We start from the raw sequence: 26049 nt of genomic DNA on the forward strand, positions 1-26049 counted from the left end.
TGAGTCACCTATGTTCTTTATGTGGCACCTGTGTAGTCACTCTCCATACGGCATCCCTTCAGACGAATATGTCACAATTATTATATCCGTTCTCGTGTGGACAGACATTTGAATTTCACGCAGTTTGACTGTTGTGAATAGTGATTCTCACACATAGCTTCTGGCACAAACATGCAGATATTTCTGTTGGATAAATGCCTAGGTGTGGATTCTGGGGTCATCGGGTATGAGTATGTTCAGCTTTAGCAGATAATTGGCAAACACTTTTTTTCAAAGTAGTTGTTTCGGTTGAAGTTCCCATCCATACTATTTGAGAGACTGAGTTGCTCTGAATCTTTGCCCACGCTTGGTATTATCTGTCTTTCTCACTGTCACCACTGGGCGGCCGTGCAGTGGTAGCTGATGATGGTTCAAGTTCGTGTTTCCCTAATGACTGATGAAGTGCAGCGAGCACCTCTTCATAGGTTTACTGGCAACTTGGAAATCCTTTTTGGTGAAATGCCTGTTCAGATCTTTTGCCTATTTTTTACTGGGCCATCTGCGTTTTTCTTCCTGACGGTGGGGTTCTTTTCCTAGATGGATGTCCCAGACAATGTTGTGGTGGAGGCATGAGGCTTGTGGTGGAGGCACGAGAGTCTTGGGGTTCTGCAAGGTGTGGTGCAGAGGCAGAAAGGACAGAAAGGGGGCTGGGGTGTCAGAGTAAAACTTTACTTTCCAATCCTTCCAGCTGTGACATGGGAAGGATTTAGGAAGCAATGGCTTTAGTGTGCCTGCTGGCCTACACTTCACCGAAGGGTAGACGGGCCTAGTGATCTGGGTTCGAAGCCCCATAGTCTGGGGAGTTATACAGTATTGTAATTCACAATTCCAAATGTGCTAGTCCCAAACTTGGGAGTCGTCTCCTCTTCCTCGCCTCTCTTCCAAGCCCTCACCTCTGCAGTCCCACCCAGCCCTGTCCATTCCTTGTCCAAATGATGCATCCAGTCGGGTCACTCCACCCCACCTCTGCCACCAGCCCCTGGCTCAAGACCTATCAGCTCTTTCCAGGCCAAGGATATGGCTTTCAAATGGACCTCCAATTGCCACTGTGAACTGTTTCAACGTAAATCTGAACGCTGACTTAAAGTTCTTCATTTCCCCCGTTATCATCCCTCATAGCCCCTATTCTTTGTTCACAGTGCTTATCACAGTGGGTCGTTACCTGTCTCTTTCTGCCTCCCTCTCACATCTTGTCTTCTCCAGGGACCTGCCAGTGTCACGAAGGGGTTGGGCCTATGTTGTACACCTGCACAGTGCAATAAACAGTGGTAGAATTGGAACAGGCGATTGAATTAACACCTGAATCTGAATCAAGTCCCTGACAACCCCTTGCAGGGGCCACCCAGCCTCTTCGGGATATTTCAAGGGATGGAGCTCTCTCTACCCCTGACGCCACCTAGCCTGTGTTTGAAAGGAGAGTGACACATCTAATTGCAGTGCTGGACAAGGAGGCAAATCGCGTGGGCTGCAGGAAGTGGGGGTCTTGGCAAGACAGAAGACAGCAGAGTCTTCCCAAGGCGCCAAGGTCCTGGTTAGTTGCTTTAATGGGAAAACTCCCCTTGACTAGCAGATGCAGTTCTTGGCTCTTCGGCCTTGACTTTCCTCCCACCCACAGCATTTCTAGGGAATGCTGTGCACTTCTGTTCCAGGGGCCAGAGCATGCTTGGGGGTCACTCCTGTTCCCACACCCTGCCTCTGACCCTGCCCTTTGGAACTGAGGTCCACAGTGGAACAAATCTTGGCCTGGGGCTCCCAAAGTGGCCTCACCCATCCCTGAATGGCCCAGCTCCTTCCCCAAGTGGGGATTATTTAATACACCTGCATCCAAGGTGGTAGCATGCAGCTTGACCTCCCAAATGCATCCCCGGGAAGAGACAAGACTCTGGTTTGCAATTCTGATGGTACTGAGGCTGTGTCCCCAGGGTTTAGGTGGTCTATTAAGGGTAATCTCACCCTGTGACGATCTCAATTAATTCCATGTTTCCCCAGTCCCCTTTGGGCAGTCTGTGCTCAGCCCTGTGGGTTCACAAGCCGTTTTCAGTCCACCCAGGAGCGGTCCTCCTCTGTTCTTCCTCTTTATTTGGCCACTGTTCACGGTGGAGGTGAGCTCTCTCAGTGCAGCTGAATGAGGCCTTGGAGCTGGAGAGATCTGGGTTCAGGCATGATCCCGCCACTTACTAAGTGGGACCGTGGATGGTTCACTAACCTTGCTGAGCCTCAACGACTTCAGGAGCAAAAAGGCAACGGCACTTACCTCTGGGGCCGCTGTGAAGATTCAGGAAGTTGTAGAAGGTGCTGGCACTGTGGTGCCCGGCACGGGGATGGTTCCTTTTCCAGTCCCCCATCTCCTGAGAAAAATGGCTGAATTTATTTGGTTGTCCTGGGAGATACTAGATTTACTCTTGACTCCAGGGCAGCATTTGCTGAATTGCTAGTGTACTGCCAGGCTCCCGACAAAGGCCAGAGGTGGAAGGTGTTTTGAGCAAGTGAGCCAGAAACAGGTCCAAACCCTGAAGCTTTTAATACTTTTATCTCCAGTTCCTTCCCAATCCACAACTACCAGTGATGGCTGAATAACTAGAATCCCCCAAACGCCCTGCTCTGTAGCTCCAGACGCGCCTTCTCCTGAGCCTTTGGGACGACACCGACAATAAAGGAAAAGGAAAGAGCAGACACTTGGAGGAGACACCCCGACTTTTCCTGGGAAAGTAGAATTGGGGGTGGCCATTGTTTTCCCCTTCTCGGTTCCCACATTTTGTAAGTGATGATTTACCAGCATTATTATCAGAATTATTAATTATCAGTGAATTATTAATTCACTCTCTGAATTAAATGGGTAAATTTATTTACATGCTGCTGCACCTCTGAAGTAAATATGAACCCAGGTAAAGTGGACAAAAGCAGGGAGCGGGGGGCTCAGGGGGCGGGGGGCTCAGGGAGCAGGGTCTCCAGCCGCCTCAAGGTAATGCAGATGAGAAGAAATGATGTCATGGTTTCTGCTGCAGGTATGTGGGGCTTATCACCTTCGTAGTAGGTGCTCTGTAAACAAAGGCTAATAAATGATCCATAAATGATGCTTCTCCTCTGAACGTCTCAGAACATGTTGCTGTATTTTCCTCAGTGAGAAAGGGCTGCTTAGCTTACGTTTCCCCAGACAGGGATACTGTTTATTAAGTCGACCAGCTGATAACAATTGATTGAGCTCCTGTGATGTGCCAGGTCCTGGGTATGCCAGAGAGACCAGGAGAGTCATGTCCTTGCCCTCAAGGGTCTTATAAGCTAGTGAAGATGGTAGGATGTGAACCAGAAATAAGATATGTGTAGATGGGCGGGTGATGCAGAGGAGATAAACTCATGATAGAGGGCTTAGGTAAAGTTCTCACCTGAGGAGGTGCCTTGTAAGTTGGGACTGGAAGGATTAATAGCAGTTAGGTATTGAAGAAGTTGGGGTGGGGGCCTGGGGGTGGGGTAGTGTTCTAGGTGGAGACCCCCAAGTGAGAGGGAGCTCCGCTTGTTTAAGTGAGAGAAGGAGGCTGGCGTGCCTGGGGCACAGGGAAAGGCGGGCAGTGCGCTCCGTGTGAGATGAAATGGGGTGGGTGGGTGGAAGCCAGGTTGTGCGGGGACCTGGAGGCTGTGATTGTGGTGTGAGTTCATTCCGCGTGCAGTGGGAGCCACTGGAGTGAGATAAGAAGGGGGATGGGGTGCTCTGACTTGTGTCTGAGGAACGTTTTTCTGGTTGCATTTGGAGAGAGGATTGGAGGGAGGCAGAAGTGGAAGCAGGGAGACCAATGAAAAGGCTCTTTAACCAGGACCATGATGAGATAGCACCATACACTACTGGAATGGCTAACAGGAAAAGAAGCATAACAGGAGTGTTGACAAGGATGTGAGCAATGGAGCTGCTGACTCCTCTCTACTGTGATGAGAGTGTGAAAGGGTGTAACTGTACTGGGAAGCTGTCTGGAAGCTTCTACCAGAGCTGGATGTGGCACATCACTCAGGAGCCAGCAGTTCCACTCCCGAGGACATGCTGGACAGGAATGCCTACACAGGTGCACCAAGAGATGTGAAGGGAAATGTTCACGACAGACTGTTCCTAACTCTCTCAACCTGGAAGCCATCCAAATATTCATTAACCGTAGAATGGATAAATACTCTGTGGCATATATGTCCAAAGGAATATAATACAGCAAAGGGAAAGAATGAACTATTTCTATGTGCAGACAACATGGATGAACCTCATGAATATAATTTTGAGTAAAATAAAGAAGAAACAAAAAAAGCTAGACCATGTGATTCCATTTGTATACATTTAAAAATAGACAAAACTAATCAATGTCGACGGAAGTCCAGACTTTGGCCTGGTGGTGAGAGGTGGGGAAGGAGCATTGGGGAGGTTTCTGGGACCCTGAGATGGTCCTGCTTCATGATCCAGGGGGTGGTCACCCTTGATACGGATGTGTGAATTTTGTGGAAATTGATCAGGCTGTGTAATTAAGATTTGGGTTCTTTTCTATATGTTTGTTATATTTCCCTCAGAAGTGTCCCTTAACAAAGGAAGGATGAGAGACAGTTGTGTAGCCCACAGAGAAATACACCTGACTCAGGTCAGGCCAATAGTAGTGTAGGCAGACAGAAATGGTTAGATTTTTGACCACTCTTCCTTCCCCACTTGGTTTTCAGGCCAGTGGAGGTCACTGATGGATTGTGTGTGTGTGTGTGTGTATGTGTGTGTTGAGGGTGGGAGAGGTTAGGTAAGTAGGGAAGAAGAACGACATTTGAGTGTTCTGCCCATGTCATTGGGTAGATTATGGGGCCACTTGTGGGGCATGCATGCATGTTTGTACTCGAGCCTAGTCCCCGTTGTCAGGGACATCTCTCCGCTAATTCTCCCTTTCCACTCTCTGCGTCACTCATGTCCCCCTTGGGATGGTATCATCCCCATCAGCACGTAAACATGCTGTTATTCTGCCACCTCAAAGAAATGTTCCCTCCGTGCCTTGTACACCGCAGCTGCCACCCCAGTGCCCTGCAAAGACCTCCGAACAATTCCCTACCTCTGTCTCTAACTTCTCTCCCCCCTCTCTTTTAAACCCACTCTAATAAAGGGTTTTGCCTCCGTCCTCGTGAAACTGCGCTCGTTACAGTAGCCGGTGACTTGGACTTTCTTAAACCCAATAGTCAAATCCAATTACTCCTCCTCTTTACTTACCTGTCGGCGATGTTGGGCTGGGTTGACCACTCTTCCTTCTCCACTTGGTTTTCAGGGCCCCACATTCTCTTGACTCCTCACTGGCTGCTCTTCATAGATGCCTTGAGTGATGACTTGCTGGAACCTGGGGTCTGCTGTGGTGGGAGTATTTACACCGCAGTTATCGACAGAGGAAATCTGCACATACAAATCCAGGCTTCCCCACCCCCAGCCCCAGCCCCACCCCAAGCCTATTTCTTCCCTGGAGAACTGGTTTACCAGCACAACACTCTTTACGAGCCCAGGCAAAGTCATTTTTTAGAATATAACACAACCCTACTCATTGATTTACAGAATGGTAGGCGAGGAGAAATTCGGAGTTAGGTGCAGGGTTGATTAGGAAATGTTAAAAATCCCTGGAATATCTCCTGACTCCTATACCTTCCTGACAAATTCCTACTGAACTTCCTCAGTCTGTGTTGGTCACTCTTCCTCAGGGCACTCAATCATGTCCCACTTCAGCGTCCTCTTCTGGTCCCATGTCTGCCTTTTGTTCAGTGACGAGCTTCTTGAATGTGAGCCAGGAGGGGCAGCTGTAGAATAGCGATGACTTGCCAGGGCTCAGGGTCTCAGTTCTGATTCCGTCATTTAGCATCCGAGTATCCCCGAGCAATTACTGAGTGACTCGGCTGACTTCATCTGTAGAATTGGGGAAAGAGTAGGACATTTCTCATGGAGCGCCAGCATGAACTGACTTACCTCACACAAAAGCACTTGGAACAACACCTGCCCTTAGTGAGCACTCGGTGAATTCACCTACTGTTAGTGTTGATTTTGTCCTCAGTTGCCATCATGTTGTCTGGCACATGTCATGTGGCACATATTTAACATTTTAATATGCATACGAAGTGACAAGGATGTGAGCAAAAGCACCAATGGTGGTAGAGAAGGGACTGATCCTTGTGGGTTGGAGTAAGGGGACTGGACAACAGATGGGATTTGAAACAGGGTGTGAAGGGTTGGCAGAGAGTGGACAGGTGGGAAAGGCTAATGGTTACTTTGGCAGACGTTCATTGGATGAACCTGCTCTCCACAAGTTAGGCCATTTGCCAAATACAGAAACTAAATGTGAAAAATAATTAGCATTTAGCTGATTTCGTCTCAAGTTAGTGGCAGACCTGCTTTCAAAATTCCTTTTCTCCCCTCCCCAGTGTCTGCTGAAGTGTTTACTAAGTGTTTTGCTTTAGGAATGGAATAGATTTAAATTATCGAGTGATGCTCTTGAAGAGAAAGCAGGGAAAGGTCTGGAATGTTCTGTAACTCCGGAGCAGCTATGTAATGCGTCCTGGAGAAACTCACATAGTATGGTAACATTCCCACAGCCATCTAAAAATTACTTGCCGACAACAGAGACTGCGACCCTGGATACCTCCCTTTCACTCTGCCCGTGGTGAGTCATCGTCCCTTCTGGAACGCACCTGTGGCAATTGAAGACAAGCTCGTCACGCTCTGCCCTGTGATTGTGCGGAAAGAAAGGCTGCTTCCCAGAAGAGGGCGGGTATTGATTCGTCTTTATTAGGACCCACACAGTGATTGAGGTTGATGTCCTTCTCTTTGAGATGTCATTGTCTCATCGTTGAGCCGTTGTTCCTGAGTTGACAGGTGGCGATCGGAGCACGAGGTGAGGCCTGGTGAATCAGATGGATCAGGGCTGCTGTGGAATTTAGTCTCTGTCCTCCCCTGACTCCTGTAAGCCAGAGCCTCGGGGGAAGGGCAGGTCTGAGTTCCGATCTGACCTCCGGCGCTTTGTGGTGGTGACTTAGGGCCCCTGGTGCACCCTCATTTTGAGCCTCACTTTCCTTCTTCTGTGAACAGGGGTCAGGACTGGACCCCAGCAGTGGTGTGGGTGTCAGGGCCCTGGGACTCTGGGTGACTGTATGTGGCAGAGCACCAGAGGCTCACTAGATGCTCAAAAATGCTCCTGGTTTTCAAATGCCTTTCTTCCAGAAAGTGCTGTGTCCGCTGCATGAATGGTGGGATTTTCTTTCCGTTGACACGGATATGTGAACGTTGGCACCCAGATGGAACTTTTATTTTGTGAATGTGCCACCTGCCACGGAGTTTGAGTGTGGGTGTTTGCGTGTGCCTGCTCCCGGGGGGAGGGGCCTGCAGGTACACGTGGACAATAGTCCCAGGACTTTTCTGTGCAGACTGACCTCACCCTGCCCCTTTCTGTTTTCCATCAAGAAAGCAAATCCATTCATCCACAGGAATAAGAAAAAGTAGCAGGCTGGTCTAAAAGTGCGTCAGACAAGAAAAACCCATTCTATTCTTATAAAATCTTTAATATTTATGATAAACATGATACAGGAAACATGAAATTCACAAAATTCATGTGCAGTTGTCATTCCCAAAAGATACCATACACTGGGTGGTCTCAGTGAAACCCGGACCTTTGTGAACTTCACAAAATGTTACCACAAACAAGGGTTTGATGAGTCAGTGACCGGTCAGCTAGGAGGTTGAAGAGCCACTGTTTGGCAGATAAACACTCTTCAAATTGGCCTTAAATCGCTCCGACTACCCCTCCCCGGTGCAGTGGGTCTGGGTGGGGAAGCCTTGCTCTGTGTCCAATGCCTTGGCATTCTGATGGGTCTTTTATCTACCCTGTTCACTTTGGGCTTGGGGATAATAAGATGTGTGTTTGCGTTTCATTTATCTATGCTCAGGGGGCATAGAAACTATAGAAAACTGAGAAAATACTTCTGGTCATTATAAAATGGGGGCAGTTAAACACGACCTTAAGAAAAGTTTACGCTGGAGTATTTTCACTTTCGAATGGACTTTACTTTTCAGCCCTCATACCCAGAGCTCTGGCTGTGGGGAGGAAGATGGTGCACCGGACTTGCTGAGGGCCCATGTTCTAGCCTTGACTCTGCCACTGAGGAGCTTAGGGGCCTTGGGCAGATGACTTAACCTCTCTAGTTTATTTTTCCACTTGGAAAATGGGAGGCATCATAAATACTCACCGAGCTGTGGCAGGTGACATTCTGTAGCAGAGTTTGGTCTACTTTCTATTCCTGCCTCCTCTGGACCAGGAAGACTTGCCACCTGGGGCTCATTCCAGGGGCCTGCAGAGAGCTCCTTCCATTCTCCCAGCCGGCACTCCCCCCCGCCCAGTGGTGGCTTGCCAATTGCCCAGATGGCCCAGTCCCTTCTCGTGCTGGTGGGAGAGGTAGGAGTCAAGAGCACATGCCCTGACCGGTGTGGCTCAGTGGGTTGGGTGTCTTCCCGCAAGGCGAAAGGTCACTGGTTCGATTCCAGTCAGGGCACATGCCTGGGTGGTGGATTTGGTCCCCAGTCGAGGCTTGTAGGAGAGGCAACCTATTGATGTTTCTCTTCCTCTCTTTCTCTCTCCCCTCCCCTCTACATAAATACATAAATAAATACAAATCTTGATTAAGGGTGGGAGGTGGGGGTGGGTGGGTGGGGCGAGGGAGGTTGGTGAGGGGAAAGTGGAGATAACTGGGCTTGAACCAAAAAAAAACCCCAAAACAACAAAAGACAAAAAATTAAAAAAAAAAAAAAAACCAACACAACCAACAACAGTATCCAAGGGGATGGATACCATTGGGTAAGAACAAGGGCCTGTCATGGAACCTTTGGGAACACCAGTGTTTCAGGGGCGGGGGAGGCAGAGGGCCAGCGGGGAGGGAGCTGGGCATTCGAGGGCAAGGCCAGCCCAAGTGAAAAGTCCAGGCAGGAACTGGTCAGCTGCTCGTGCTCCTCTGGTGACCTTCAGGTGCCTGACCAAGTATGTTTCCTTTCTCTGCTGTCAGGGGCAGGAGCCAGGAGGACGGAGGCTGCCGAGGAACTGGACAGCCCAGGGGAGACCGGGGACACCCTCAAGGGTGCAGGAGAGCAAGGTAAGCCCCACTGCGCGCAACCGACAGGGTTCGAAATCTTCCCAACACCCTTGTTTATTCTGCTCCCACCTTTGCTCAGGGAAAAGCAGGCAGGCACCGTGAGTCCCCCTGAAGCAATGGAAACGCCGGACTCCGAGTGCAATGCTTCTTCCCGCCTTGTGGAGCTGGGATTTGAATCTTGTTCTTGTGAGCTCTTTGCCCTGGACCGGCCTCGTGTCATGGTTCGGGAGTTCCCTAAGCGGTTCCCCTTCCAAAGCAGCAGCAGCAGCAGCCGCTGCCGCCAGTGCTTCGCGAGGGTCTCTGGGCCACCTAGGAGGCCTGGCTGAGCACACCGTGCTGGGTGGGAAAATACGCGGATGAAGGCCGTCCATCTTAACGTCCTCACGGCTAATCATTTCACGATTTCTTGCCTTAACTTCTACTAGTGGGCTCAGTGTCCTTCATCTTGGTCACTTCTGCCAGATAAGGGGTGGGCCCTGGTGCAAAGACACCACCCGGGGTTCTGCCAGCACACTGGCGCCTCCTAGCGGTGCTGACGGTAAAGCGCAGCTGGGTGGGCAGCACCCTGGGGCCCTGGTAGGGAAGGAAGAGCCTGTTTTCCAAAGGAGGTTCCTGGTGCCCTGGTCTGTGGCAGTTTGGGGACTGTGGGACAGAGGGACCCTGTGAGACTTCATTCAGAGTGTGGAGGGTTTTTACCACACTCCGAGGGAGATTCTGGGGTTCGAAGCATCCCAGCACCCCAGGTTGTTGGCTCTGTCTCATTGCCTCCCAGTGTCATTTCCCTCCTTGTTTAGGTGAACTTCCTCCCACGAGTTCAGGGGTTTTCAACAACTTTGTAAAATATCGTGAAGCGTTGGGAATAACGGGCAGTCAGAAGTTCTGGTGCCAGAGCCGCACAAACTCATTGTTAGGGCAACCTGTCCCCCTCTCCGACCCTCTGTCCCTTTACCTGTGGCTCCCCACCCTTCACAGGTGTCAAAGGTGCACAGAAATGCAAAAGGTGTGCAAACAGCAATACCGACAGCAATCGCAGGGCTGGTATTCATTGAGCGGCTACTACATTGCTGGACTCGGCTCTGAACACGGTTCACATGTTAAGTCATGAAGCCCTCACACAGCCATGTGTGAGGCAGAGCCCGAGGTCATGCAGCCAACAAGAGCAGTCCCAGGATTTGGCCCTGGCTGCAGTGAACGTGAGTATGCATAGGATGAAAATGCGGTGAGTGTGGTTAGGATGCAAAGGACACTAGAAAGGAAGAAACAACTATTACTTTTGCTCCTGCCTTTTTATCACTCATCTCAAAAAAAGAGACTAGTGTTAATGTTATCTCCTGCAGGAAACTGTGGGCTGCAGTAATGGCCGCCCTGCCGGGCTCCCCCCACCTCCTGTTTGTCAGCACCAGATTGTCATCTATTCACTGTGAGCTGTCTGTAGGCAGGGACAGTGACCCAGAGCCTGGCCCCAGCGGTTGACTGCGGAGCTTGGCTGCTGGGCCTCTGGGCCTCTGGGTACTCTGGGCATTTTCTCCTTCTTCTCCTCCCTCCTACTCCTTCAAGGCAGCTGGGTCTCTTCCCATCTTCCCAGGAGAGTCTCTGTTGGGAGGTTTCGAGGGTCCATCTGAACGTCAGAGACACAGGCCTGCAGTCCTCTAAGGGGCCGTTGACCCTACGGTGAGTCATCTTCATGACAGTTGGGTTTTCTCATTTCCCTTTGCATGGGAGGAAGCTGAAGGTGGTCAGTGTGGGGATGGGGTGGGGGGAGGGGAGGCCTGGGCCAGTGCTGTGGGTGGGAACCAAGCCCACCCTCCCCAGGGACAGAAACCTCAAGGGCAGGTCAAGGGCAGTAAACGTCAGGGGCACAGTCTGTATTCCAGATGTGAGGATGGGAAGCACCCGTCTCCCTCTTGCTCACTGCTTTCTGTGGGCTTTGTTTAAAAAGGAAGAGGTTGGAGCAGTGAGAGGAGGTGCCTGAGACTTTACATCTTTCAGAAGGTGAGGGGAGGCAGCCTCAGTGGTGGACAGAGGCCTGGAGAGGACTCGGGCGGCCCCTGATTCACTCTTACGTCCCCTCACTGTAGCTGGCCTCAGTGTCTCTGTGCAGGAATTGGGAATTGCTGGGTGCGGGGGCAAAAGGTGGTTCTGTAGCAGAAAGGGTCTGGCAGGGTGGCTGGACCATAGTGGGGAACTCAACCATCTTGAGTTAGAAATGAGGAAAACTCCTGGAAGGACCCGTTGATCCTTCTCTTCTTTCGGTTGAATCAGTGAATCAGGACCCCATTGTACTCTTTCCCACTTGTTATTTCCACATCGTAGCAGTTCAGTTTCCCTTGTGATTTGCTTCGGTTGCCACACATGCCGAGTCAAACCCATGTCACTGGGTGCAGGCTGGTATCGATGGTGATGCTTTGTGGTCTGAAGGACAACTTCAAAACCAGGGAGAATTAATGAAGGTGGCAACTTGTATGGAAAGAGGAAACCAAATCGCCTCCATCCTGCCAAACGCCCTTTGTGATTTTGAGAGGCATTTTGTTAGAAACTTGGTTGCCAAATGTATGCACCAGATTTTATCACAATGGAAAAAAAAAAACCCTTTCGGTAACTTAAATACCTGACAGAAGCATTTCAGCATTAAATCATCGATCCTCCCACCTGCCGCCAACTATAACCGCTTTTCTTTATTATGATAATACAGACTGTCTGATTCTCTGGCAGAGTTTTCCGGGCAGCAGTGTAACCAACATCTGGGAAAATTCGCTTGTGATTCTGAGATTTCAGGCAATACATCCATGGGGAGGCTCCACGCTTTTCCCATCTGGTTTTTTGTAACTCACGACCGTGACTCAGAACTCCAGCCGCACGGTCCGGTGTCCATCTGTCTGGGCATCCACTCGCCTTGTGTGGTGAACATGCCCAATGATTTCTAAAGCGCCAACAGAGAAGGTGTCACATTACTGAGGAGGTGGGAGCAGGACGTCCCTAGGGGGTCCTGGTGGATGAGATCCCTCCTGAGAAGAGGAGCCAGGAGTTTGCAGGCAATGGATGGGAATTCTCCTTCACTCAAGCAGCGGTCAAGGCGGACCATGTCACCGTGGTGTCCGGAGGGGGCTTAGCACACATCCTGGCCTCAGGGGGCTCATGTGTCCTTTTCCATATTTCTGCGTGGTGCCCCTGTCAGAACCAGACTATTCATGTGTTCATTCAACCACCGCCTGCTCGGTACTAGGCGTTGGTCTCGGTATTGGGAACATATCAGTGAGCAGAACACCGTCGTAACCCTTGTGAAGCTTCCGGTCCAGGGATGGGTCATTGATCTGGTTCATTTATTCTGATGTATATCTTAAATTAGAAAATGTTTTCACATGAAAAACACAGGAAGTAATTTAGATACCTGTGTCTGGATGGACGGCTGACTTTTAAAATACTTATTTTTCTTTTAAAAAATTATAGTCATAGTAGGACATTTGGAGGACACATAAAAAAAGGAACTAAATTCTCCCAAGGTTCCTGGGTGGGGGGGGGGCACTGGGCGCAGCCACTCTGTGTCCACAGGAATCAGGACAAGCCCGGTGTCGCTGTCCCTGGGGAGCCCGAGTCACCTCTGATCCTGAAACTTGAAAATCTGGCGTTCGTGCTGCCTGTCACCTCCAGGACCAATAAGCAGGGACAGGGATGGATCTTTATGGGCACTTTACTCAGATGGCCGGCGATCCGGGAAGACAGCAGGTATGGACCCTAACAGACCATCTGAAATTCCATTTTAAACCGACCCTTTTTATAAGGGGAAGAAAAGTGTGGATGAGGGCGCTGGAATTCAAGGGAAAGGAGTGTAGGTAAGGGATTTGGAATTCAGGAAAGAGGTCAATCAGATAAAAGCTGCAGCCTGGCAATTTCCCCAGCATCCTTTCATCCGCTGACCAGTGATTTTCTTTATCTGGGTCCTGCGTCCTGTGTCCTGGGCGATTTTCTTCATCTGCGTCCCGGGTGGCGGACTGTCTCTCCCTGGAACACAGTGGCTCGGATCCGCCTTGATGGCTTATGGTCGCTTCTGGAGCACAAAGATCGAACTGCGTGTGGTCTCCGGGAGCCAGGGTGGGCCGAGCCTGCAGTTCCTGAAACAGTGGCTTTTCACATGCACTACTAGGCTTATTAACTATTACCTAAAACTAAAATCATCCAGCTCTTGAGCCCCCCCAGTCCCAGTCCTGCGGTGCGGTCACAATCACTGTTCCGCGTGTCTCCTCCCTGTCTTTCAGAAGTGCATTTTTGACATAGCTGCAACCACTCTGTATGCTGCTCTGCAGGTTGCCTTTCTCTGAAACATAGTTTCTCTTTACTCCAAAACACCAACATCCTTGTCGTTATCACCAACATCAGGGACCACAGCCAGGACACAAGGGTGGTGTGTGTATGTGTACCTAGCCATGTGTATGGGTGTGTGTGTGTTTGCTGATGGTAAGGAATACGTTTGCCTCCTTTGTTTGCGGTGGATCACTAAGCTGGAAGGACGTCCTGGATGAATGGAGCTGCCTGTGGACAATAGACAGGGGAGGATCTTTCTGTCACAAGTCATTACGCCAGGTGCTTGGATCCCCTCTGGTGTCAGAAGTCCCCCCTTTGGGCTGCCTGTCTATTCTCTTCGGTTCCAGTGTTCTTGGTGCTCTTGCTAATTCTGTTGCCAAGGTTGCCACGGGGAGCAGTCGCCTTCCCCAGGGGTGTCAGATCCACAGGAAGAAACCCAAACCCCATAATTCCAGTCTTTGTCATTCAGTGGAGGGCTGGAGACCAGATAGGGGACCAGATAGGTGTGAAATACGTAGCACAGTGCCTGGCACAAGGTGGCCCGACCCGTGTTGACCCCTCAGCTCCCTTCCCCACGTCCCAGTGCAGGTGCGTGCTGATTGTCCTGTAGCGGATTATCCATCTGGGACCTGTCGCCGTGCGGATTGTAACCTTGGATGCGCTGTATTTACCCCAGTCCCATATTCCCCAGGTCCCCGTCAAGCATCTCTGATGTGGCAAATTTTGCTGGCCAGAAAAGATCAGTTGCCCAATTTCTTCTTGCAATTCCCTTTGCCTCTGAACGTAGTGGGGTTTTTGTTTTTCTATATCTTTATGTTTTCTAGTTACAGAAAGGAAAAAAACCATCTGTCACAAGACAATGTAATTTTCAACAAGTAAGTGAATTATTCGTTTGGTTTGCTTTCTAAAGGCAGAGCTCTAACACACCATTAAAATTGTTTACACCCTTAAGCCTTCTGTGAGCAGTCACACGGACATTGGACAATGGGAAGAAGAAGGGTCTTTCCTGGGGGCAAAGCTGTGATGTCTGTCAGGGTGGTGGGCACGGGAGCTTCGACTGACTGAGCCTGGGCTTGGGATTGGGGCAGATTTTTTCCTTGGCTCTTGGCACACGGGTATAAACCCTGTCTGCACCTGGTGACTTGGTGGTCAGATTTGCTCAAAACAGTGGAAAGGATAGGGTTTCCAAGGATCCATGTTAACCAAACTCTCTTTTCTTTCCTAATTTCGCTGCCCAGACCCCATTTGCAGTTTGGAGGGGCTCTATAGCTAACCTTTGGCTGAATAATTGGGCAAAGGGATGCGTGTTTCTTCAGGCCTGGTCCCTGAACTCCTTCTTCATGGTCCTCCACCTTTTCTTTCTTCCTTCCTGTCCCAGCCAGATGTAGAGTGGTCAGAGGCAGACACTGGGGACCTAGGGGATGGTGGGGAAAGTCCAGTAACTCCACAGAACAAAACCCAACCCCCAATTTATACTGGGGTTTGTCATGAGCAAGAAACAAGCCCTGACTGTGGTGTCAGGCCACCGAGACTCTGGATGTTTGTTACAGAGGCTCGCTGATAAGGACTGATAAGGACTTGGCACATAGTAGGTGTTCAATAAATATTAGTGTGGGGTTTTTTTTTCCTCCTGTCAGTCCCCAGGAAGCACAGAGTGCCAGAATCCTCCAGGGCATCTGAATGAGAAGAGCTGGTAGGGAATGTCTAAGTGGAGCCCTGAGACAAAGGCAGGAATGGAGCAGGGAAGGCTCACGGTCCCTTCCAGGCCTACCAGGGAGGGGCTCTCTGTGAGGAAGGCTTCAAAAGCTCACGCCACCTCTCTTAAATTGTCCTTGGTCTTCAGACCTTCCCTATGGTACGTACAACCCCTGCAGATTCTCCGGTTCACGGGACCTCTCAGGCTGCCTGATGGCCACCTGCATCCATTCCCCATTGTCTCCAGATTCATCCTTACACCTGTGAGTTAGCATCCTCCAGAGAAGGGAACCGACAGGCCTGGCTCAGAGAGCACGCTCAGGAGAGGCTCGGTTACTCCCCTCACCCCCCCGCTCTCCACGCTGGCCCCATCTCCCTCCCCATGCCAGGACAGTGCTGTCCCCTTGGCATCACTGTGCTGACTAGAGCATGGAGGCCCTTATCTTCCTCTGGGCCTCTCAGCAGCATCACCTAACCTGGCCCTGTTCCAGCCCCCTGTGCAGCTCTCAGGAGGTGAGTGTGTGCAGCCCAGCTGAGTGATGGAGACCTTGAACCTCTGGCTCCATTGCTCACGGGGCGATTGACACTCCGGGGCCTTGGACCCAGGGGGTGAGTGAACTCTGATCCTTGCTCCTCTGGCCCCTGAGTACAGATCAACTCAGGTACTCCAGGTGGCAAACAAGCACAGAAGGGACCGAGTGCCCTAGTGACTGCGAGGATGTTCAAAATGGTATTTATTGAAATTTTACTATGCGTCATATTCAGGGTAAGTCTTTAACATATGTATCTCATTATCACCCGCATATTCCTTGTGAGATAAGTATCACATCTCCATTTTACAGAAGGAAAAACGGAGACTCAGAGAGGTTAAGCAGCTTGCTCAAGGTCACACAGCTAGCAAGTAGAGGAGCTTTCTGTTTCATGTTATTAATGTGACAGGCTGCTAACCTATTTATTATGGAACTGTGGTTTGAACTGGCTCCAAGGCACAACGTGGAGGGAGATAGAGTAAGAGCAGAGAGGGAGTGACTGAGAATGACTGTCCTGCCCCAGTCACGTCACCTCCTGGCCATGGAGCATCGTAGGTCACATCCGTGTTTACTCCTTAACTCATCAAGTGTTCTTGCGAGGGCCCAAGCAGGCCAGACGCTGTGCTGGGGCTGAGAGGGGAGACCCTTCCTTGCCACCAGCACGCGTGTGCCTGTGCGGTGACCCTAGAGACGACAAGTAGCATGGTGGTTCTTGGATGGAGACACAGAATGGGGTCCCGGGCAGGCTTAGCAGGGAGGGGCCACCTCCCTCTGGGACGGCAGGCAGGCACTGCTTTCCGGAGGATCTGGGACATCAGCAGGGACCTGAAGGACGACAAGGGGGTCTAAGCAAACCGGGTGGGCTGGGGGGAAGAATAGTCCGGGCCTAATATTCTGGGTTATGAAAAAGAAATTCAAGACCGTCGTTTTGCTCCCCACAACCCCTCTGCAGTGTGTCCAGTTCTCCGAATCTCCTACCTGCAAAGGCTCCTGGAACATCCCGCCCAAGTTCTTAGAGCAAAAAAGAAAGGTAATGCACTCTAACTGGCTGCCTAATATTGTGGGGAAGCCTCTGTTCTGGGAGAACCTCAGGGAAAGATTTTTGAGTCACTGAAGGCACTAATAACATGTAAACTCAGAGAAACAGTTGAGGCATTGATAGGAGGCCATCACCATCACAGAGGACAGCGGCCTCGCTGTGCAAGGGGACTCCCGTGTTCTCCATCAGAGTCCCGGGCCTCTTTCTGGCAGCCCTCACAGACCCTCGGCTGTAGAGACGCTTTGCTTTTTATTCTCCCTATTTATGCAGATGGTCTCTGACATCCCTAATCCCACCTGATAGAAACACAAAGAACAGGCTCTCGGGAAGCGATACCATAGGAGCAAAATGAAGTGGAGAAGGGAGTTAGTGAGAGCTGAGGAGAGATTGCCTCCAGAGACACAGACTTTCTGAGACTGATCTCTCCTTCTGACCCTTCCCGCGTTCCCTGGGTTGTTCGGGGGGCTTACTCTGCTGGTAAAGTCCCCACAGACAGACTGTTTCCTGGTTAGCACAATGCCTAACACAGAGGTGGCGCACATTGGTGCTGGTTTAATTCTTTGTTTCTCTGCTCATTTCTACGTTCCTCCTGGTAGGATGTGTGTTGAAACCCCCTCACGCTGGGTCACACAGAAAGGGCACATAGTATAAGGCAGTAGATCATCTTAGGGAATCTGGGAGGGGCTGGTTTTCAGATACTGGCTGGGAACAGGGCGTGGGCTCTACTGGAACTTTCTTGTCACCTCCTCACAATTCCCCTTCCCAGCAAAGATACTCACTAGCCCTCTCTGGATCCTACCAGCTACAGCCCGAGGAGCAGGCTTGCGGGTCTGGAACTTCACCGCCTGCAGCCATTTCTGTGCTCCGTGGACTGCGAGGGGGCCTTTCTGGAATTTGGAGTGGTTGTCAGACAGCCCAGTGGGGGTCCCTGAGGGGTGTGCACAGTGCTGTCACTGCGGGAACTTGGGTTAGCAATTCTGGGGCCGTGGCTCCAGAAAATTCCCAATGGTAGACTGCGTCTTGTGTGAGAACTGTGGGATGCATCCATGAGGTACGGAGGGGCCGCCTTCTCTTTGGTATGACGAATAAAAGTTATTTTCTTGGAAAGCTGACTTTTTGATAGCATGTCCTACTTATAGTGTGTCATTATTTTTCTGGAGGTTTAAAAACCAATGAGCAATAAGTACCTGACTTTGACCCTTTCCTTATAGAGAATGAGGTATCGACACCGGACACAGGACATGATAGGACATGATGTTAGCACCGGATGCAGAGGGGTCTGCTGCACGATTTTGATTTTTCCATGGACAGTTGTTGTACTTTGAAGGGCACTCTTTGATTCATGAGCTCTGAACTGCTTTGGGTTCTGAGTTCTGCTCCTACTCAACTTTCTTGGCAGGAAGTCAGGGTCAAACATGCCATCTCGGGATAAATTAATCTCCGCATAATTCACCTTGGCTAAGACTGGATTAAACGAGTAAAATGTGTATTGTTTCTTTCCTACCTTCCTTCCTGCAACAAACATTTGTGAGTGTGCCTTCCTTGTTAGAGTCTGTTCCAGTAGTTAAAAAAAGATCAATTCATTTTCAAACTTATTTTAAAGGAAATATAATAAAGCTAGAGGTTATCCCAGCCCAGACAGGTGTGAGATATTTACTGTAATCTAGGAGTCAGCAAACATTTCCTGCAGAGGATCAGGCACTAAATATTTTTGGCTCTGCAGGCTGTACAGTCTCAGAGACAACCGCTCAACTCTGCTTTTCGATTTCAAAGCAGCCGTGGACAACATGTAAATAAATGAGCGTAGCTATGTTCCAATCAAGCTTTTTGTTTTTTGTGGACACTGAACTTTGAATTTCATATGGTTTCAACGAGTCACACGGCATGTTCTTCTTTTGAAATCGTATTTAAACACTTAAAAATGTAAAACCCATTCTTAGCTCAAAGACTCTACAGAAACAGGTGACAGGCCAGATTTGACCTGTGGACATTAGTTTGCTGGCCCCTGCTCGGACCACAGGAGCCGAGGATCCGCACATCTGCCTGGCCATCTTGGATGTTTCCTTACTTCACAGGCAGGCTTGAAGGAGAACTCTGAAAGAGCAACACTTCTCTTGGTCTTGGTCTTGAGCTCGTTCTTTCTCTCTCTTGATCTTGGTCTTGAGCTTGTTCTTTCTTGGCTTATGCAACGTTAGCATTGCACTCCCCTTGGTTTGATGCAGCAGCCCCACACTGGGAAGGCCGTTTTAAGACCCAGCACTTGAAGCAGGCCTGTAGGAGTGCAGTCTTGAACACCAGGGGGAGAGATAATGATTCGGGGGAGAAGCAGTTTAAAAACAGTTCTAATTGTTCAGGCAAGTTATTTTTACCAATCTTGAGAGGACCGAGAAATGATCACATTATTATTATTTTTACATATTTTATTTCCAAAAAGCTGTTCTGCTAAGAGCGGTTAAATACCAAGTTTTAATTTTCTGAACTCAAGGCCAAATTTCCACTGCATCAGGGTACCTTCCCCTCAATAATTTACGGTAGGAGACTGGAGCTCGGGGCTTTCAGGCTCCTCATTGTACAAGAGAAGGCAAGTGCTTCTGCTACAGGTTTAGAGAAGCAGGGGAAATACAGGAAAATGAGAACTGTATTATAATATATAATATGGTGTGTAATATAGTACATATTCAATGTTCTGATAAAATCAATGGTGATAACAATAACTAAAATACAGGGTCCGGCAGCAGTGACACCTGCTTAAGTGTGGTGGGTAGGGTAATAATATGGGTGTAACAATTTATAGTTTTAATTTGAACATTTCACCTAAAATGTCATAGGGTGTGCTTGAGGATGATGTTGTTATGTTACAAAATCACATGCTTATGATTTTGTAATGAAAGATTTTGTAATAAAAGAGGGGTGTTATTTGTGCCGGACCCTGTATATTATTGTATGGAGAAGGATCTCCTGCAGTGTCTATATAATGGAGTTGGGAGCCGCCTGATGACCGCAGTCGCTGAAGGCCCAGTGCGACCCTCGGTCTCCCCCACCACCTCCCCATCCTCACTGTGAGATGAGGAAAGCGGGACTCAGGGATGTCCAGCTCTTGCCCAAGCCCACATAGCTGATGAGTGGTGGAGCCAGGGGTCAGGTCTGTCCGTCCATAGAGACCTGTTTGTGCTTCCCTGCTGTATCCATGACCAGTCTCTGGGGGCACCTCGGGGTCGGAGCACCCTGGACTCCCGAGCTGAAAGGTACCATGGGGTCCGTGACACCCATTGCCTGTGGATCAATTAATCTTGCCATCACCCTAAGGAAACAGTAAATGTGAGTGTAGTTCCAGGTGTTCCTGGGAACATTTGTAGCTCAAGTTCCAACGACAGCTGACATCTACAAATTCTTACTACTCTAAAAATATGTGGTCCATTGAAGAAGATTCAATTCCTGGGACATTCATCAACCTGTGTTCCCGTGGGCTTGAGGGTTTCACGGCTCCCCTGAAATTTTATGTAGCATACTGCACGTGTGTGTACACGGGCCTTTTTGGGGGGTGCAGGGCAGAGGGTTTCTAATTTTAGTCGGATTCTGGACTCACTGCTCCCTAAACTCAGCTGGAGAACCAGTTAGGAATATTCCTAACTGACTCTTTTAATATTGACAGATGTCTGTTCATTGTGCTGCATTCCGTCACAACCAGCAAGGTTAAGTTAACTGTGGTCCCACAATAGCTTCAGCATTGATGGCACGGTTGTTGACCTGTGACACTGGGAGGACTTTCAGGGACTGACTGGGCGCTGGTTTCTTCACACGAGCCCCCTGCCCCCGACACAGAACACAGCGATAGTTAATGTGTGGTGGCTGCTTGCTGGTGGGAGGGAAGGATTTTCTCTGTAGAGACCTTGCCTAACTCAGTCATTCCAGGTTCTGGAAGGACCAGTGATGGGTGTCATAAAATGAAACACCTGTGGCCAAATGCTGCCACTTTCCAGCTGTGGGACCTTAGTCAAGTCTCTCTCGGCCTCAGTTTCCTCTTTTGTAGGGTTAGCTGTAGGATTGTGCAAACCTCGCCCACTTTCACAAATCTCAGGAGTGTCCTATCTGGCACAGCCCAATTGGAAAGAGCTGAGACGAGCCATTTGGAATGGGCTGGAGCTTGGTTGTGAATCGCACAACGGCCGCCTCGGTCTGAAAGCGCTTGGCCACAGATAGGGGTTACTTTGATAACCATCCCTCGGCCGGGGACTGCTGAGAAGTAATCTCGGGGCTCCAGGCTGGTTAAGGGGACAGCTGCTGGGAGGAAGTGGGCGTGGCGATTCCCCGACTTCCTTGTTTGGAGTAAACTTTGGCAGCATCTGCCCGGCTTCAATGTTTGCTTTTCCATCTGTTGATGTGCTTTTTGCGAGCTCTCCTGCCTGCCAGAGAAAACATCTAGAAGCACGACGCCAAATCTGAGCCATTCCCTTGGGTCCCCGAACCCCACCAGCCTCCAGAGAGGGGCAGGCGAAGCTGAGAGAGAAAACAGACGTGCCTGTAGCGCGCGGGTTTCAGAGGCTCCCAGAGACACGGGTGGAAAAGACGCGGATTTCGGCTCCCACCCACCGGCCGCATACGCACGCTCGGTGCGGGTGCCACCTGCCTGCTGTCCTCAGCTCTGCTGTCGCATCTGAAGTTGGCATTGGAACTGGGGCAGTTGCCATGCTGGCTGACTCTGCCGTGCGCCTAGTGCGTTAGCTGACTTTGCGGTCCCGCGCCCAGCTCGCCACCCGCGCGGCGGACCGGTGGACCAGCTGCGCAGCGCTGCCGGGGGAGGGGACGGGGCCGAGCGCGGGGCGTGGGCGTGGGGCTGCTGCTCTGCTGCTGGGGAGCCCGGGACACACCGGCCGGGGAGCCGAGCCATGACGGACGCCAGCAGCAGGAAAGAGGGCTTCAAAAAGTGCAGGAGCGCCACTTTCAGCATCGATGGCTACAGTTTCACCATCGGTGAGAACTTTCCTCCCCTGTCCGACTTGCGGCTTGGGCAAGCGCTCTTTCTGGTGGTGGCAGTGAGGGTGTTTTCTAAACGAGGGATTTGGGGGTGGCCAGAGGTCAGGCAGGGCCGCCAGGCACTCGCCAGGAGCCCGGGGAGCAGTGTCAGGGCCGGGGAAGTCCTGCGCGTGGCCGGGCGCTGCGACTGGGGCTCCCCGTGACGCCCCTGCTGCCGCTCTAACCCCGCATCCCTGGGAAGCTGCATCTCTGAAGGGCTCGGTTCCCTTGCTGTGGTTTTAGTAACTCAGCTCGGGAGGGAGAGAGACTGGGATGGAGGCGGAGAGATGGAGACAGAAGGAGCGAAGGGAAGTCAGCGACAGAAGGACGGGGACATGACGGACGGAGACAAGCAGAGGGACCCACAAAGAGACAGAATGACCGAGGCAGCTAGACACAGAGCCATTAATGGAAACGCCAAGACACCAGGTCAGAAATAGGGACAAACAGAGGCCAAGTCAGAGCCTAACAGACGAAATGATAGAGAGGGTGGGGAGTGACAGAAAGTAGAGAGGCACAGAGGGTGAGAGGGACAGGCATAGAAATAGATTCAGAGAGAGAGAGACTGGGAGATTGTTTCTGCAGAAGTTGAGAGAGAGAGAGAGAGAGAGAGAGAGAGAGAGAGAGAGAGAGAGAGAATGAGAATACGCAGGCAGGGGAGGATGTACTGTATTACTGAAATATTTGCAAAAAAGCTGCCTCTTGTCCTCTGATCTCCCAGTGGTTCGCTGCTTTCTTTAAACCCTTTACCAGGAGGGGTACAGGAGGGGACTGGAGGTATCGCTGTGGCTATTTAGAGGGAGCAGGACATGGGCTGACCCTCTGCAAGCTGAACTTGAAGAGATGGCTTCTTGATGCTTGTGGTCCAGCACTGGGCACTGTTTTCAAACAATGGTCTGGGGTTGCCTCTCGCCCTCTCCAGGAGGTGGGTGAAGCCTGGGAGGTCAGGGAGCCTGGAATGTCGGTTTGGGGAGCAGCAGGGCCAAGCCAGGCCCCCAAGCCTTTGAAAATGAGGGTTCTGTTAATTTGCTTTTTGGGGGGTGGTTCGAGCTTGGAGGTGGAGCAGGAAATTGCTCAGGGCCTGAAGAGACCAAGGGACAGGAGCTCACCCCTGGACCACTTTCGATCTTTCTAATGAAGTGACCCCAGTGGGCCATGGGCTGGACATGTTACTTCCAGAATTAAGTCTAAGCTCAAAATTAAGTCTAATTTTCGTAAACAAAATGCAATCATAATGTTTGGTAATCCAATATTTTTTATTAGATTTGTTTCTGCTATGTATAGAATAGTTCATCAATCTCCTCGTGTCGGCTATTTAGGTTGTTTTTAAGTTTTCCAGAATAAACAAAGGAAAAAGACAAAATCTTTGAGCACATCCATGAATGCTCTTTCAGGATAGATTTCTAGAAGTTCAATTGCTTGGTCCCAGGGTGTGTATATTTGGGGGGATTTTGAAATATATTGCTTAACTCGCCTCTGGAAATACCAGTTCACGCTCCCGCCAGCAGCTGCCCATCAGTTTACTCACATGCTGTCGTGAGTACCAGACACTTAATTTAGAAAAGAGTTGCTGGTTTGAGAGGTGGAAGGTAGCATCTCAACGCCACGCGTGTTTCCCTTCTTTTGTAAAATCGCCTTTTTATGTCCTCAGCCTGTCTGTTTTTCCTCTGGGGAAGTTTATCATTTATTAATTTGCAAGGACTCATAGTGGAGAGAGTCGATATTGTGTATGTAATCAGTGTGTTAACTATGTAATGCATAATGACAATTACTAGATATTAATGACTGTACTATGTATTATATAACTACTACGTATCACTCACAGAATAATTATATAACTAATATGTTAATATATACATTATGCAGACTCATGCACTTATCTCTGTGTGTGTGTGTATACTTTTCAAGTGCTGTCTGTCACGGGTATTACAACTATTTCTTCCAAGGTCGAGGACTCGGATTCCTGCAACGTCTGTGTGGGGCACTGGTGGTCAGGACTTGCTTTGAGAACAGACAGATGTCTTGTAGCCCACACCTGTGGCTGCCAGCTTGTCACACGGCTTCAGCAGGAAGGAGTAGGTGGACAGTTCCCCTCCTCCAGGTGGAAGAGGAGCCTGATGAGATCCCCGTGGTCCCCAGGTCTCTTCTTTTCTCAGGTGTCCGACCCTTTGTCGTTGGGAATCACTTCCTCTTCCAGCCTGTTAATTATGCAAACTCTCTGCGTCAGAGCGTGTTGCTGAAGGAACTCGTGTTACCTTAGGTACTGGCATGTTCAGAGAATATTACCAGGGGAGGCCTAGGAGGACAATGGGTGTCTTGGGGACCCTGCAGGAGGGAGGTGTGGCCCTCCCGCTAGGTCAAGGAGAAACTTTCCTGGGAGGGTTCCTGACAGACTTTCTCTCTGAGAATGGATATTTCTGGGCGAGGAGGAGGTGTCCACTTCTCGTGCAGACTGGGCAGGGAGAAGGCTTCAGCTGAGGTTCTCTAGCAGGGTGGTACTTCCCAGGGGCGTATTATCTGGGGCACTTTTGGGAGCCACCGTGCCGGGTTGCTGGGGACAGTCTCTGCAGTGAGCAGAAGTCAGAGGAGTTAGACGTCCTGCAGCATGTGGGGACGGCTCTGCACAGTGAGGAATTGCCCTGAACACCGGTAGCACCCCCGTAGAGAAGCACTGGGGGGTCCCTCTGACGTTCTAGCCTGGGGCTCCAGCCCCGGCCTCTGCCCTGCCTGTGGGCATGCTGGGACACTGTGGCGGAGGCTGTGTCGAGAATAGGTAGTGTGGGGTGTGGGCACTGAGCCGGAGCTTCGCTCGCCACAACCCTGAAAGGTGGTGGTTACCCCCACCCCCATGTTAGGGGAGGAACTCCTAAGACCCTGAGAGCAGGAAACTTGCTGAAAGCCACAAGCCGGCTAGTGGCAGAGTTGGGTTCAAGCCACTGCTGTCTTGACCCCTCAGGCCAGGGTTTGTCCGTACCATGCCACCTCCCACAGTGGACTTGACTTTGGCCTGGGCCTCGGGACCAGCCCCTTGTCTCCAAGAAGAGGGATCAGGGAGTTTCTGCTAAGCCAGTGCAGGCTGGGGCGAAACCAGAAAGAGCCGATCAGCGCTGCAGGTGGGGTGGGGCTCACTCCGGGAGTATCAGGTGGAAGAAACCAGGGTTGTGAACCTGCCTCCCACAGCGGCTGCCTGTTCAGCCCTGGGCTCCTGTGTCCCAGGGCCAATGGCCTTTCGACTTCTTTACATCATTTTCTCAGGTGATGGAGTCAGGTATGTGGTGAAGAGGTCTTGGACACATGACTCTGAGGTTGTGCCGCATCCAGAAGGTGCTGAGTGTCCTGGGCCCTCCATGATTCGACAGCTCCCTCCCTAGGAAACCATCGGGGCTGTGCTTGTAATGATCAGCAGGGTGAATGGCTGCGGGTCGGGAGGAAGGGTTGTTGTGTATCATTGTTTCCCTGTCTTCTGGGCTTTGGGTGCCTACTTGGGTTCGTGTTAAGTCAATTCATAGATTCTTACTTTCTCTCTGAGGCTGCCCCAGATACACACACTCTCCCCCAAAAGGGGAAGTATTTCTGCAAAACACAAAGAGCTTTTTCTTTTTTAATCACCTGAGAGGGCCTCCTTCGCTCTCTTTTGGTTCTCATTTTGCAGATGAGAAAGTGGGGCTCTGGAGGCCCCCATTTCCCTTCTTCCCACGGTGATGGCCTCCAGGGTGTCAGAGGGACATGGGGGAAGCCACGGCCGGTGGGAGGGTGTGAAAGGGGGGGGGCGTGTAGAGCAGAGAAGCTGCTTCCCTCAACAATGACCTGGTGGTGTTGTGGAAAATTCTAGGCCTGTACTGAAAGAGGCGTTGCTAACAGAGGGTTGTGTTTCTTGTAGCAACTGCTACCAGCTCCCTTGCCCCTGTGTTTCTCTCTGTGAGCTTGTCTCAGAGGAGGAAAAATAAGGGGCCCCTAGACAGCAAGCAGAGGCCCAAGGGGCTGGGGTGAGGGTTCCCTGTCCTGCCCTCGGACTGCTGGGAGCTGGGAACCATGCTGAGTGAGGAGGCCTGCTGGCCCATACTCCTCCCAGAGGAGTTCCTGGGTGGGCAGGGCTCCGTGGGTGGTCCAGGCAGGGGTGACTTGGCTGTATGCACTGGGGGTGTGGCCCACTCTCTAGCCCAGGCACCGAGGCCTGGCCTCCCTTGGAGCACATGGCTGAGGACTTTCTCAGCCCAGACTAATCTCTCCGCCAAGTGTCTTGTCTGGGCGGGTGGGGCCAGGGGGCAAGACCTTTGGGCATTGTATACCTGGTTGGGGTGATAGTGGGGAGCAAAG

At 50.8% G+C, this 26049-nt stretch overlaps 1 protein-coding gene across 6 annotated transcripts in view; it reads left to right on the top strand.

Annotated features, from left to right (window-relative positions):
• The window catches only part of PDE1C (phosphodiesterase 1C), a 420549-nt gene that overhangs the window by 34427 nt on the left and 360073 nt on the right, over positions 1 to 26049 (top strand). For 3 of the 6 annotated variants that reach the window (XM_053926165.2, XM_053926166.2, XM_053926167.2), the window contains exon 2: positions 9070 to 9156. In XM_053926165.2, coding sequence (XP_053782140.1) covers positions 9070 to 9156 — 87 coding nt within the window. Of the gene's footprint in view, positions 1 to 9069; positions 9157 to 10285; positions 10350 to 20981; positions 21691 to 24975; positions 25001 to 26049 lie in introns of those variants that run through there. The other 3 variants (XM_053926168.2, XM_024563145.4, XM_053926169.2) reach the window with 3 other exon arrangements.

Source organism: Desmodus rotundus, chromosome 6, assembly GCF_022682495.2.
Source record: "Desmodus rotundus isolate HL8 chromosome 6, HLdesRot8A.1, whole genome shotgun sequence".
Classification (NCBI taxonomy): domain Eukaryota; kingdom Metazoa; phylum Chordata; class Mammalia; order Chiroptera; family Phyllostomidae; genus Desmodus; species Desmodus rotundus.